Source organism: Lepus europaeus, chromosome 13 (assembly GCF_033115175.1).
Source record: "Lepus europaeus isolate LE1 chromosome 13, mLepTim1.pri, whole genome shotgun sequence".
Lineage (NCBI taxonomy): Eukaryota > Metazoa > Chordata > Mammalia > Lagomorpha > Leporidae > Lepus > Lepus europaeus.
The window spans coordinates 46838278-46854219 of NC_084839.1; the positions used below are offsets into that span (position 1 = coordinate 46838278).

General features: G+C 39.4%; 1 protein-coding gene across 5 annotated transcripts in view; it reads right to left on the reverse strand.

Moving 5' to 3' along the window:
* The window catches only part of NRXN1 (neurexin 1), a 1232227-nt gene that overhangs the window by 754716 nt on the left and 461569 nt on the right, over positions 1 to 15942 (reverse strand). For all 5 annotated transcript variants that reach the window (XM_062209424.1, XM_062209423.1, XM_062209422.1 and 2 more), the window contains one exon: positions 12715 to 12876. In XM_062209424.1, coding sequence (XP_062065408.1) covers positions 12715 to 12876 — 162 coding nt within the window. The remainder of the gene's footprint in view (positions 1 to 12714; positions 12877 to 15942) is intronic.

The window sequence follows — 15942 nt, forward strand, 5'->3', positions numbered from 1 at the left end:
AACCTGGTGTTAAAATGGAAATGGCATAGAAAATTAATTAATTTGAAAAAAAAAATTATGTAGGATCTCTGTCTTTAATGTGCTGTACATTGCTATTTAATGCTATAATTAGTAATCCAATGGTAGTTTTTTCACTTGATGTTGCTATATGGGCAAAAAGTTGAAATCTTTACCTAATATATACTAAACTGATCTTCTGTATACAAAGAGAATTGAAAATGAATCTTTACATGAATGGAAGGGGAAAGGGAGCGGGAAAGGGGAGGGTAGCGGGCGGGAGGGAAGTTATGGGAGGGGGGAAGCCATTGTAACCCATAAGCTATACTTTGGAAATTTATATTCATTAAATAAAAGTTTAATTAAAAAAAAATAAATAAATAAAAAAAAAATAAAAATTATGCCAGAAAAAAAAAAAAAAAAAAAGGCAGACACTACAACAATAGTTACTTAAAAGTAATGTTCATCAAAATTGGATGGCAATGACAACATCATTAAACCAAAATAATTCTTCGTATTTAAACTACAAAATTTAAGTGACTGTTCTCAATTCAGTTGCCTATATTTTTCTAACAATTCTAAGTTTCCTAATTATCTTTAATAATTTTTGATAAATCAGGGGGTGGTGGTCATAATTTAGGACAAAATAGGAGTAAAGCCTACCGGGCTTGGAGTCAATAAACAGATGTTTTCTTCTCACTTTTCCGACATATTAGTAGTGTGGCCTTGATCATCTTATAAATAACCAGTGAGTTACAACTGAATTCAGTTTCCTCACAAAGCCCATAGGACAGTTAATGAAATAATTTTTAAATGAGATAATGTATAGAAAGTCTTATAGACTCATCTACATTCAGGAAAATCCTCATATTTGGAAGGATCAGTACAAAGTGAAAATGAGGAGCACTTGGTGCAAAAGTTATTAAAAATTTCAGATGGCAACAGGAAGATATTACATCAAAAGTGGGACCCTATGTGACCATGTAGGTGACATGGCTACAAGCAAATGTCCGCAATACAACTGTAGCTATTAACCACCTATTAATAGAGCTAATGCTCTGCTCAGATATTGCAATCCAGGCAATGCACTACTCTGAATGATTCAACTTTACAGTCTCACTTAATCTTTTAGAACAGAAAAATGAAGCACAAGAACATTAAATGTCTTGTTTCAGGTCACACAATAACCAAGTGTAGGGAGCTAATTTTTGAACTCAGAATTCTGATTCTAAAGCTATTTGTATTCACTAATTCAGTGCAATAACTTATCTGTAACAAGTTATTCTTATGTCTAATTGGTTCGGTTTTAGAAACAAACTCAGCAAAGTATTTGTGTATTTGAAGATCATTTACCATAACCTTGATGACATATGTAAAACTCATCATCTTATATTCCTGATATTTATAAAGTCTAGTACATAGTCACATAATACATATTAAACTAAACTGAATGCTTAGCCACCAATTTTTTAGGCACAGAACATTTACTCAAAAAAAACTTCATTTTCCTATTATTCAATATTATATGCTTCTGAATGATAAAATTATTTTCATTTTAAAGTAATTAGTTTTAAATGTGTTTTGATGGTGATGATTTTCATGAAAAAACACAAATTACTGTGAACAGAAATAATTCCCTTCTAAACATAAGCACTTTGACAGAAGAACTGAAGATAAGAATATATCATCTCATAGTAGAAATTAAGAGGAAACCTAAAATATTCCTGTTGTTTTGGATGGCTTTAAGGTTATTTCTACTATGATTCAAGCTTAGTAATGTAACAAACTTGCATTTGTATGGAATCTTTTTTTTTTTCTTTTTTTATTCCCAGTTTCCTTAGAAAGACTTAACCACAGCTTCTACAGTGGGTCACTTATGGAGCTTGTACTATAATTTTGTGTTCGTTTGGCTCTTCCTCCTGATTCCTGGGTGCATTATCTGACTTATCTATGTGACCTGATTACTCAGTGCAGAAAAGGGCACATAATAAGCAATGATCAATGTTGACTAACTGAATGTATACATACAAATGTTAATGTGTATGTAACTGGTCCAACTTGAACAAGATATTTCAATAGGTGCTCAAATTAAGAGGAAATGTTCAGCCTCAGACATTTCTGCTTTCTGCTGGGCTGAAAAAAATGTCATATTCTATAAAATGCATCAAGTCCTCAGAGTTAAAATGTCATTGAACCCCCTACTAGACCATGTTATGCTAGCTTAATATTTGAAAGCACTGCAATTCATTATGCCAACTGCTGATACGGTTCCAGGCTATGGGGCATCTGCTGAAAATGATGGGAAATAAAAATCTGTGGGTCCCCTGGAAGGGAGATTGCTATGTTCAAAAAGCTGAATTCCAGACAAGAACTCACCAGATGCTTTGCAGACTAAAAAGCTAAGTTCCAGTTCCTTGGGGACCTGAGCAGATGGGACTCTCTGAACCCAATCTCATAAAGGAGTGTCGATGGCAGGAAGCCTGATTTCTGCCCCAATTGTTTATTTCCCTTGCCCCTGAGGCTACAACACACAGAAGTGAACTTACTCTTAGCAGAGTATGAGTTAATGCTTTACAGAAAGTGCAAAAAGTTTTTCCAAATGGGTTATCTTTACATCTCTGTTCATTAAGTTGACTACACAGTACAGAAATTTATGTCAAATATTATTATCTTATAGGTACACTCTCAAGGGAGAAACGTTGTGGGGAGCAGGGAGGAGACTCAGAGATAAAAGAAAATACCAATGAGAATTGTGGAGGAAAATTCTCACTGAAAACACATAACTAGGAATCCCAAAATTATTTCCTGCACCTTCCTACCATCCCTAGATCTACCCTTCTCCACCATTTGAATGACCCAGGCAGCAGTTTTTGCTTTCCGCTCAAGGTTCCCATGAAGCTCAATACATCTAATTTTATTTTTATGGAAATACTAAGAATGAAAGAAGTAACATCATATCATGATAGGGGGTAACACAAAGCACCAGTTAGGGGTAAGGAATCTGTGGATTCAGATCTTGGCTTTGCTTCTTTGCTTCTTCTTCTTCTTCTTCTTTTTTTTTTTTTTTTTTTTTTTTTTTTTGGACAGGCAGAGTTAGGCAGTGAGAGGGTCTTCCTTTTTCTGTTGGTTCACCCCCAAAGTGGCCGCTATGGCCGGTGCATTGCAGCTGGTGCACTGCGCCAATCCGAAGCCAGGAGCCAGATGCTTCCTCCTGGTCTCCCATGCCAGTGCAGGGCCCACACTCCGGGGCCATCCTCCACTGCCTTCCCGGGCCACAGCAGAGAGCTGGACTGGAAGAGGAGCAACCAGAACAGAACCAGCGCCCCAACCAGGACTAGAACCCAGGGTGCCGGAGCCACAGGCGGAGGATTTGGCTTTGCTTCTTAATAATTATTTCACTCTAGGCCAGTCACCAAACTTTTCCCTTCTCCACATCTTCACTTGTCAAATAGGGATAGTAACTATTTTCATGCCCAGAATATACCTTTGACCACACAAAGTACGGAAAAAATGATCACATACCCTCCATGGAATCAATAATAAAAAATAGTACTATATATAAAACATTATAAATCCACAAGATCAGTTTTTCTTCAATGACTCAGTTGCTGCTGTTTGAAATACTGTATATCAACTTATTTCACAGTTTAATTTAGTTTTCAAAATCAATTTTTAATGTACTATTTCCCTGAAGCCCCTAGACATATACCTTTTGAGAAACTCACTAGATTTGTAGACATTGTACATCTACAATACTATTATTCTGAAATATGCTGACTCCCTTACCCTTCCAAAGAGAACTTTAAATTTTAAAATAATTTATATGAAAAGCATAGTGACAAAGTGAGAGGAAGAGACAGAAACACACACACACACACAGATAACCTGCATCTGCTGGTTCTCTCCCCCAATGTCCACAACAGCCAGGAATGGGCTAGGTTGCAGCTAGCAGCCAGGAACTCAATTTGAATCTTCTATGTGGGTGGCAAGAACCCATGCCCTTCAGTCATTATCTGCTGCCTCTCAGGAGCATTAGCAGGAATGTTGGTTGAAAGTAGAGGGAACACTACCTCTAAGGCATTTTGATAAGGAATTTGGACATCCCAAGCCTGCAGCTTAACTGGCTGCACCACAAACCATCCCAAGAGAGCTCTGATTTTCAATATGCATACGTATAGTAGCATATATAATCATAGGTATAGTCACCACAGAATCTATACCCTTGGGGTTTGTTTGAATGTGTGGTTTTAGCAATAGGGCCTCCTAGGAGTGGTACTCAACTCAGGGATAGAAAATCAAGACAGGGTTCCAATCCCACTATTCATAGCCGTGTGTTCTCCTGAGGTCTCAGAGTCCAAATCTGCATTATAAAATTGTTATTTCTATTACCCCATGTGGGTTCTTAAGAAGAAAACAGGGATTTCTGCAACCTGCTTTCTTGCAAATGAAAGGAGGCCAGGGTAATTGACCACTGTTCCTGTTTTAGTGTTGACACTTCATTATAGCAGAAGACTTGAACTGCTTCTCAGTGTTTTCAAGACCTGTAAGAAACTAGGCCAGGTGTATAATAAATCAGATTGATGACAAGGAAGAATTTGTCAAATTTTTTGACATTTCTACAGACTCCATCTTGTTTTCCTATTAGAATTTTAAAAGCAAAAAATTGCCTTCTTTTGTGCTTTAAATCAGGTTGAGAACATTTCTTCCTAGACCCAAACTTCTGTGCAAACTATGATAGGCCCATTTGCTACTCTCCAGCTGGGCTACAGCATGCTCTGAATCTCTCAAGCAAGATCCTGTCTCTAGGTAGGCAGCTCAGAACAGCTGGAGAATTTTCATCTATCCCCAGGGCACTGTCGCTAGTGTTTGTGAGCACAGACTAGAGTAGTCAAAGAACTTAGCCTAAATAAATTCTATGCTTTTTACAAGAATATGGTGGTTGTATGAATTAGGTTTTTCCAGCTAAAACAACAAAACAAGATAGAGTGAATATCTGATCCAGCACGAGACACTTCTTATATGAGAGTTAGCCTACAGACACAATCAGCAAGGGGAATAACAAGAAACTGTTGGGCCAATGTGTGTGTCCTTGTGTTAATGGGATTCTTCTGTGTTTTCTTGGAGGCTATTAATCTTGTGAGCATTAGAAAAATCAATCTTAAGAAGGTCCATTCAAATGAGGACATGAAACCAAGGCAGTAGTATTCATAGTTATATAGTAATGTGGTAAGTAATAATACATGAATCCATATCAAAAATGCTTAGGATTATTACTAAAGTGTGAAGAAGGAATGTGAAAAGGTCAATGTGAATGTATTATAAAATGCTACCAACCAATAAATAGACCACGATAACACAATAAGAAAGGCAGTAAGTCAGGCACCTCAATAAGGACTTTGCAGGAAATAAAATCTGGGGAGAAATTGTTGAATTATGACTTTGGAGTCCTTAGGAGGAGTCCCTTACAGCTGAAGAAGTCCTCCCTTCTCCTGTGTGGCATAATTAATAGGCAACTCCGATGACCTCCTTATTCTCCAGGTTCCTGCTCGGTCAATTTCTCTAATAGGTCACCAAAACCTTTTATTATAAAATTGGAACAGCAAACTAAGATGCAAATCCTGCCATGGGCTTTTCTTCTCACATATAGGTGACATTTAGGCTACTCTTCTCTGCGAAGACAGGAAAACAGGAATGGAAGGACACCTGAGGATCCCAACTTGATGAGCTGGGTCTGCCTTTGTGATTAACTGGGGGTGCTCTATTGTCTAAAAAAGAGGAAAGAGAGCTTAAGGAGGACTTGTACAAAGGAAATATTCTCCCTCTTTCCCAGGGTTGACACTGGTCCACTGTGGAAAGTACAGAGTGGTCACTGCCTATGGAAGAGGAGGCCATACTATTTCAAATCAATCAATTTTCCATGATTACATAAGATAGGATATTTGCTAAAGCTCATCCATGTTGTAGCATCTTCAGGATTTGGGGTGATGAAAGTCTCTAAGTGTAATTAAAGACTCGGCTGATCTAATTAGGCTGATGACATTTTCAGTAGGGATTTAATTCCCTCTAGCATTTAACTCGGTTTTGTTTTCCCTCTAGAATCCTTCCTTTGGCTCACTCTGAGCCATTTTTAGTGGCAGTATCCTCAATTACCTCACACAGGCAGTGTCTTCACTCAAACAAGTGAAGGTAAATCTTCCAGCAGGTACAATCTTCAAATAAAAGACTGTGGGTGGTTTTATGGAATACACAATCCTTTCCCCCTTCTTCAATTTCATTTCCTTACTAACAGTCTATGCTAAATAATGTCCACCCTGCAGAAGGCAAGGTGGTATTTCAAAGCACTTGAAACACAAAGAGACACCTAAGTAGCAGGAGCACATCCCCAGTGAAGACTAAGGAGGGATCAGTATCACCCTCAGGGTAAGTCATCTACAACATGATCACAATACTGGGACTGAAACACATATTAGGGAGATATTCATCGTTCCTTAAAGTTTTCTAAAATAGCCATAAAGGAGGTTATTTAGGAATCAACAGAAATGTTATACAGGATGCTTGCCAAGCTTGCCAAGTAGTCTAAGTTACATGGGCAAGACAGATAGCCCCTCAGGATTTCATCAGCCACTCTTTTTTTTTTTTTTTTTTTTTGACAGGCAGAGTGGACAGTGAGAGAGAGACAGAGAGAAAGGTCTTCCTTTTGCCGCTGGTTCACCCTCCAATGGCCGCCGCACCGCGCTGATCCGATGGCAGGAGCCAGGTGCTTCTCCTGGTCTCCCATGGGGTGCAGGGCCCAAGCACTTGGGCCATCCTCCACTGCACTCCCTGGCCACAGCAGAGAGCTGGCCTGGAAGAGGGGCAACTGGGACAGGATCGGTGCCCCGACCAGGAATAGAACCCCGTGTGCCGGCGCCGCAAGGTGGAGCATTAGCCTAGTGAGCCGCGGCGCTGGCTCATCAGCCACTCTTTTTGCAAGGTTCTTTAACTTCTTCTGCTATAGTAACAGTTACTAAAAAATTGCTCATTAGAAAAATTATGTGGGGCTGCCACTGTTGCGTAGTGGGTAAAGCCGCTGCCTGCAGTGCTGGCATCTCATATGGGTTCCAGTTCCACACCTGGCTGCTCCACTTCTGATCCAGCTCTCTGCTATGGCCTGGGAAAGCAGTGGAAGATGGCCCAAGTGCTTGGGCCCCTGCACCCAAGTGGGAGACCTGGAAGAAGCTCCTGGCTCATGCTAAAGTAATAAAATTTATTCAGCAAGATATTTCAGCATTTATTCAATGTTATCAGAAAAGTAAGCAGAGGTTTCTGACAAAGTATGATCAGTGCTGTTTTTGAAAAGTCACATTTTAAAATATTTTAAAAATGTATAAATGCATTTCTTTAAAAATCAGAGAGACAGAGAAAAAGGGAGATGCAAAGAGAAAGAAATTTTCCATTGGCTGATTCACTCCCCAAATGGCCACAACAGCCAGGACTACGCCAGGCTGAAGCAGGAGCCTGGAAGTCCATCCTGATCTTACATATGGATGGCAGGGGCCCAGGTATTGGGCCCAAACAGTCAGGACTGGGCCAGGCCAAAGCCAGGAGCTTCTTCCTGGTCTCCCACTTGGGTGCAGGGGTCCCAGGACTTGGACTATCTTCCACTGCCTTCCCAGGTGCATTAGCAGGGAGCTGGATAGGAAGTGGAGCAGCAAGAACTCCCCAGTGCCCAAATGGGATGCCAGCACTACTGGAGGAGGCTTAACCTTCTACATCACATGAGGCCCCCAAAAGAGTAACTTTCTAATTAGGAATTAGTTTTCTGGGGCTGAGATTATGACATAGCAGATGAAGCTGCAGCCTGTGACAATGGTATCCCATATGGGTGCCGGTTGGTATCCGTGTTGCTCTACTTCCAATCCAGCTCCCTTCTAATGAAGTTCATTAACAGTTCATTTTTCCAGTGGAAAAGCAAAGATAGCCCACATGCTTGGGCCCCTGTACCCACATGGGAGGCCCAGATGAAGTTCCCAACACTTGGCTTTGCCTTGGCCTGGCCTTAGCCCTGGCTGTTAAAGCTATTTGGGGGAGTGAACCAGAGGACAGAAGCTTTTCTCTCTCTCTCTCTCTCAACACTGACTTTCAAAAAAATAAATAAATCTAAAAAGGACGTCTTCTACATGCAAGTCAGTTCTTATTTCAAACAGATATTTCAAATGCCATATTGGAGAAGATTTAGGTTACTTGCAGTGAATATTAGATTATACAATTTCAATATATTGAATAATTTCATTTTTGGCTTTAACATTTAAAGAATAAAGACATGAATAAGTGAGAGTTAAAAGTCATTTCTTTTTTATGTCTTGAGTGTCAATGTATACAATGAGAGGCCGGCGCTGTGGTGCAATGGGTTAGCGCCCTGGCCTGAGGTGCCAGCATCCCATATGTGCACCAGTTTGAGACAAAGATGCTCCACTTCCAATCCAGCTCTCTGCTGTGGCCTGGGAAAGCAGCGGAAGATGGTCCAAGTCTTTGGACCCCTGCACCTGCATGGGAGACCAGGAGGAAGCTCTTGGCATCTGGTTTCAGATAGGCACAGCTCCGGCTGTTGCTGCCAATTGGAGAGTGAACCATCGGATGGAAGACCTCTCTTTCTCTCTCCCTCTGTGCCTCTCCTCTCTCTGTGTAACTCTGACTTTCAAATAAATAAATAAATCTTTAAAAAAATGTATACAATAAAACAGAGCCAGCCATTCAAAGTACATTTTCCCCTGACAGGATTCTATATTCATACTTTTTCTGATTTCTTTTAATTCTATTTAAGGTAAACAAATTTCATGTATTTCACATATGCAGACTTAGTAACATAGTGATACTTCCCACCCTCCTGCCCACCCTCCATCTCTTCCTCCTCCTTCTTCTCTTATTCCCTCTCTTAATTTTTACAATGATCTACTTTCAGTTTACTTTATACTCATAAGATTAACCCTACACTAAATAAAGAGTTCAACAAATAGTAACAAGAAAATACATTGTATTCTAACCTTTCCCCTTCACTGTTCTTGGATAAAAACCTCTCTAGATTTGTTTCCCCAATTCTAAAATAAGTGGGTTGTGGGGCAGGTGTCAGCCTAGTGGTTAAGATGCCCATTTCCCATTTTGGAACACCAGGCTCCATCCCTGGCTCTGGCTCCTGATTCTGGCTTCCTGCTAATGCTGACCCAGGGAAGAATAGCAATCGCTCAAGTAATTGGGTTCTTGCCACCCATGTGGGAGGCTTGGATAGTATTCCTTTTGTGAGTATTTGGGATATAATTCAACAGATGGGAGTTCTCTCTCTCTCTCTTTCCCTCCTTCCCTCCCTCTCTCTCACACTACCCCTACCTATATCTCTCAAATATATTTCAAACTTGAAACAATAATCAGCTTGGACTTGGAGAATGATTTTCAGAATATTTCCTCTTTAAATATTCCAAATGTCTGCTATGACATCAAACAGGGTGTTATTAGAGTATCTCCTGGAATTAGCTCTCCTAAAATAATTATTTACCAGGGGCCAGCACTCTGGCATAGCAGGTAAAGCCACTGCCTGCAATACCAGCATCCCATTTGGGTACCTGTTTGAATCCTGGCTGCTTGAATTCTGATCCAGTTCCCTGCTAATGCAGCTGGGAAAGCCATGGAAGATGGCCCAAGTCCTTGGGCTTCTACACCTACGTGGGAGACCTGAAAGAAGCTCCTAGCTTTGGTCTGGCCCAGCCCTAATCGTTTTGGCCAGTTGGGAAGTGGACCAGTAAATTGAAGGTGTTTCTCTTGCTCTCTATCTCTGCCTCTTCTTCTCTGTAACTCTTTCAAATAAATAAATTTTTTTAAAAAAATGATTATATACTAAACTGAAAATAAAAGTGTTATATGGGCCAATACATAAAGCTATAATTAAGTTTTACACTTGCAATATGCTATAAGCCAGAGATCCTAAGCAATAGATTAGGGAAACTTACAAAGGCTTACAGTTAAGAAAGAATCTCTTGAAAACAAACATAGGTACACCACTCTCTGCAAAAGCTCTACAAAGCTGACCAATCTGAATTAAGGTGATTTAACTCAAAAATCTATGACACTATGTCACTATTTCATTTCAGGGGTGGAAAAAGTGGGACATTTGAAATAGCAATTCAGTCATTGGTGGAAACTATGAACTACCAAAAAAGCTCTCCAATTGAGGTACATTTTGATTTAAAGGCCGATTGTGTCTGTATCCTTGCACCCTCTACTGTATCAGGAGGAAATAAAGTGGATAAGCTTACATAAGTCACATACAAAATCCTGGAAGTGCTTGCTGCAAACACATACTGCCAGGCTGTGGGACAGAGTAGTGGGAGTGGCTAATCAATAAAGAGGAGTCATTTGTATCTTCGCCCAATAGAGACAACAGTATGAGTGAAATCCTCTTTTATGAACTCAGTAGCTGCCAACTAAATGCTACTCAGAGGACCACCTGACTATCTATTTTATTTTTATTCTTATTTGTTGGTTTTGTGCTTTTTGTGACTGAAAGACCATCATGGAAAGAGATGGATATGAAGATGTATTAAATGTTAATGATGTTAATCGGAAGCATAGTTTAGTTTGAAACTCTCATTTCAGATTAAAGCAATTAATCGCAGCTTCATATACACAACACATGTCCTCCATCCATGCAGAACTGAGTTCATTGCAGAAATCCTAACATTTTTGCAGGTTGCCTAAAAGGTTTCTCAAACTAGATTCCCACTTCTGTGAGAATCTTGGCTTCCCGTTCCTTTTTCCAGTTAATAGTAGAATTAACTTTATTAACTTTATTTTTTTGCAGGTAAGGGAGGGCATGGGGCAGGCTGTAGGTTGGCCAGGTTCACAGTGAAAGTGAGGAATACAACATGTGTGGTGGGGGTATGCTTCTGCCTTCTACTTCCTATCACTGGAAGGGAATGCCAAGAACCTTCTTCTAAAGTATAATTAGGTTTGTTACCATGTTTCTCCTTAACTTGAAATACTTTCTTCATTTTCCACTTGTCTAAATCATAATCACTCCTCTAGATTCTCACATTTAAATCTTCTGTACTTCTTCCTCGTCTGTTATAACTTGCATTCAGCTCATCCACTTTTTAAACTCAAATGCCAAATAATTTAATATCTTATTCCTCACACATTTCTAAAAAAAAAAGTCTTATTCAGCAACAAACTTGATAGTTTGTATAGTCCTCTATGACAAAGACACACTGCTGATGGAACATGGTATATTATCATGGTCAGGAACCAAAACACTGTGGAATCAGACTTCCTTGAGTAAACACTAGCCTTTAATATTTATGGCTGTGTGACTTAAGAAGCTTACCAGCTCCAAACTTCAGTTTTTTTGCCTGAAAACTACAGATAATACAATAACAACCTATATTACAAATAACCCTGTAAACGCTTATGCTAGCACTAGGTGCAAAGTAAAAGCTCTGAAGATGTTAGTACTATTATTAAAATAATGATAACTGTACTACTAATTTTACTATATTGAGTTTATTGTCCCCATGAATCTTAAAGCAGACCTGGATCACAGAATATGTTTGTAAAGAGTAAAAGTTGTTCTCTTTGGGACAAATCAATCACCTCTAGCACAAAGGAAGTGTAGATTCTAAGCAACAGATTAGGGAGCTAGATTAGAGCTGCATATCAAAATATTTGCTAATATTATAGCATTTATAAATCCTCCTTAGGACTATTCTGCATATATCAGCACACTGGAAAATGACATCCAGGATCTTCACATAGATGGAAGACAGGCAAGGATAACATAACAGTGATTGAGTTTTACTGAAGCTTACCTGAATTAGACCTATGTAGCTTAAAGTATATTCGTAACATAAACCAAAGTATGTCACTATTAATCAGTGGTACCTATGGCTAATGATTTGTAAGTTTTAAAATTTTTTAATTTTATGTTTTAGAAGACTGGAACACTAAATTACAATCATACAATGTAAGAGGAACCTCTGGTTGCAATGTCAGAAGAAACTGGATCATTCCTGAAAGGAAAGATAAGGCAGTATGCATGGAAAATATTCAAGAACTTCCTGGTTTTCTCTCCTACAATCCCAATATATTAAAATCCTATAAAAAGTTAGAACAGACAACAACAACTGAGATTATTGATAACATTTAGCCTGTCATCTTGTTCAAGTAAACATCATATAAACTCACCAGGTCACCAGCAACACAGCTTTACTTACCTCTGAACATATTTAAATTATAGGCGTAAAATATTTCATTACACAGACTCTGTTATTTCTCTTGTAGCATATTTTTTTTCTTCTTTTTTCCCTTAATGCTCAAACAAGTCACCACCATATACTTAACATGTAAGGTACTGAGGTGGAAATGAGCAAAAAAGTAATTAACTTAACTTTAGGCACAATACCTCTTTTTGTTTAACTTTCCTTTATAGCCGATACATAGCCATCCATACAAATCTCACTTTGAATTATCTACAGACAAGTAAAAAGGAGGAACTTAATTCCTCCCTATCGTTCAGTGAGCTGTCCGCTCCCCCCTATTACCCAACCCTACATCAAAAACAATAGAATGTTGAATTTAAGGTTGTGCCAACTGACTCTGGAAACGTCATGTCTTCTGTATAGGTGCTTTCGGTCTGGATCTGAAATGATGAGATTATGAATTAGGAATGATTCTAGTGAGAGCGATATTTACCTCTTTGAGACAGCCCATAAAGTTGTTACTGACTGGTGACCCTGGAAGGTCGGCTGTGCTGGGACTGCCTCCAACATAGAAAAAGTCATCAGACCCCAGCATGGTATAATCTTCTTGCGTGTAGCCCGTTGTGGTAAGAATCCCATCCACTGATATTGTCACCTAGATAACAAAGCACAGGGAAAGGACACGCTATACTCAGACCTAGATACTGTAATCCTGGGATATGCCTGTTTTGTGTTTTGCTTTGTTTTATTTATTTTTTTTTGTTTTGCTTTTTTGCTTTTTTTTCTGTTTGGGTTTTTTATTATTGTTATTTTTAGACCTATGGAGGAACCCATTTTCATGTCTGTTTGAGGTTTAGTCTTGGATTCTATTCAACTAGCCCTAAGAGATCTAAACTAGTTAGAGAGTTAACTGATTATTGAACTAGTGTTAGCATCATCCCTACTGCAACTCAAAAGTTATTTAGCAGACACAAAAATGGTGTTAGTAAAATGCTTCCTAGGTTAGTTTTGCTGGTGTACATATTAGTAAAGTTTAGTCGTTGGTTATTAACTAATCACAACGTGCACCTTGTTAACATAAAAGGCGCAAGCTATGTCCAGCAACGTCACTATTTGCACTATTGAGCAGCAACTGTTCAGCATGCAAGTGCCTAAGTCCATGCCAAAGGGGAAGAAAAGGCAAAACAACCAGTGGAAGCGGCACACGCGGATGTGCACATGCAGGAGGGACAGTACAGTTCCGAAAGGAAAGGAAAGAAAACGGGGAGAACCAAAGGAAAAGAAACAACTGCTTTGTGATGACGTAAATATGAATGGGTGTGGCATCCCCAGCATTCCCAAATCAAGTTTTCATGCCATGCATCATGAATGGTTAGAGACTGGCTGAGCCTGCGGTCACTCGGGCCAGCCACCATTTGTCTTATCCCGTGTTAACCACAGCTGGATGCAAAACGTTCGAAACGTTAACGATGCCCCTACAGGTGAGTTGGGAAACAGAAGTTGACAGGAACAGGTAAAAAATAAGAAGGTCAACAACAGATGAAAAGGAGGAGGTCAAAGTAAGCAGAAGAGTACCAACCGCAGTTCCTCTTTTGTTAATGATGTCTACAGTTAAAAGAAAGAAAGAAAACACACGGCAAACCCAAAATAAGAAACAATTAGAATGATATCTACCGAACAATGTAGTTTGTTTACCATAGCGTGTCCAATGCCTGAGTGCTTTGTGGAGAAGGGGGGAGAAAGGAAATTAAAAACTGTGAACAGAATAACGATCGTTACTTAAAAAATATGATGGTCTCTACCATGTTAGTACATTTTTTGATTCAGGTAACGGTTAGTAGAATGAAACATTCCATGAATGACATGTTAGTTATTAAGCATGTTAGTAACATAGAAAAAGGGCAAAAAAATTTTACAAGAAAAAAGCAGACTAACAAATAGGCCTCCCACAGAGGTAATATTTCTTTTTCCTGCCATTATTGTTCACAACTTGCTATTAGACAGAAACAGACACATGGCAATGTTCCCTTTGTCTTCCTGAGTACATCTGAGAGACATTTTAAAAGTCTAAAAGGGATTCACAGGCCTAAAGCTCATCAGCTGACCACTGCTGCTCTATGCCCATACTTGTCCCCTCCCCCACCCTGGCCCACCCAGCCCCAGCAAATTAGTAGGAATCGGTTGGCATTGCCCTACTACTCAATTTTACAGCATACAAGGACTCCTCCTCAACTCCAAAACTTCCTTCGGTCATATTGATGGACTTTAGGGTCACAGTTGACTGCAATGAAACAAAGCAAAGATCCTGACACATAGAATGAGTAGAATGGATTTGCTGTTCATCTAGCCTGCCACACATGCACCTGGCTGTACAGCTAAGCTTCTTTTGCACTATCAATTGGCTATTTGCTTTGTAACCTGAGCAAAGGCAAATCTAGAAAGTAGGCTCCTCAAGCCCCACCCTTCCTTCTGGGCTTCTCTCAAATAAGCCTCCGGTCTTTTGGTGAGCATCTGAGAGAAAATAAATAAAAAAGGAAAACCAAAGATACAGACTTCGAGGAACCCCATGGTCTACAGCTATACTGGCAGTGAGCAACCGCCTCCCAGGGCAGTTGAGAAGCATGCAGGGCTCCTCCCCGCTCAATCAGGTATCTGCAAAGTCTCTGGCGTTCTCAAGAATCTTTGCTTTCCTTGTCTACCTCCGCTAGACTAAGCCTCCAGATCTATAGCTCCTTTTTTTCTTCTCTAGCTCAGACAGTTTAAGCCTTTTGAAAATGGAAGAGAAAAGGTTAGACAGTTAACAGCTCAGAAAAGAGGGCCATTTTAGTAAAGGAAAAACCAGACAATCCGGGTCAGTGCAGCTGTTCAGAGAGACAACAGATATGTTAAGGAAATTAGCTTGAGAAAAGCATGTACTACAAAAAAAAATTAGTCACTGGCAACACTTAATAAAATGATACACCATAATATCATAAAATTCCAAAGAATAACCAAAGCTGATAATGCTCAATATAGAAAAACAATCTATTCACTTCCATTTGTTTATATACTGTATTGATAAATCTCAGTTAAAATCATACAGTATATGCGGACCCATGGATTTACTCCAGAATTGCTATTGTCCTCATTTGGAACCTCTTAAAAGGGTTTTTCAAAACACAGTCAAATCGGAGTGGGTATCTAGAAGATGAACTGGCCTCTGGAGCATCGTTTTTGGGTTTAACTTAAAATGTCTGTGCTAAAAATAGAAACATCTTCATAAACATAGTCTTTAGGAGATGTGTAAACCCCTAAGGTCATTTTCTCCCTCAGGGACTTTTCTTGTCCCCATTTTGGAGGTGGGAATCCGGAGGAGGAAGGGATTGACACAATCCCATATCAAACACACTGTTGTTTTTTTTTTTTTCAACTGCAAAAAAGGAACTGTGATTCAATGACCCCAATGTGCATGCTTACAAATGATCACCATGAAAACTATAATTTAAAATCAAACAACAACAACAACAACAAACAAAAAAACCAAAAAAACACAACAGAAATCACACATATCGCAGGAAGGGCAGGTCACAGGGACACCCTGGCAGCCCCTTGGGAAATGGTCAAGTGTCGCTGTATCAAAATGGCCTTTGGGCCCCACAACTTTCTAGATGTGCCCCTGCTCAAGTACAGCAGGAAGATTCACCTCAGAAGAAGAAAAGGCTACTTGGTACGTGACTCTGAG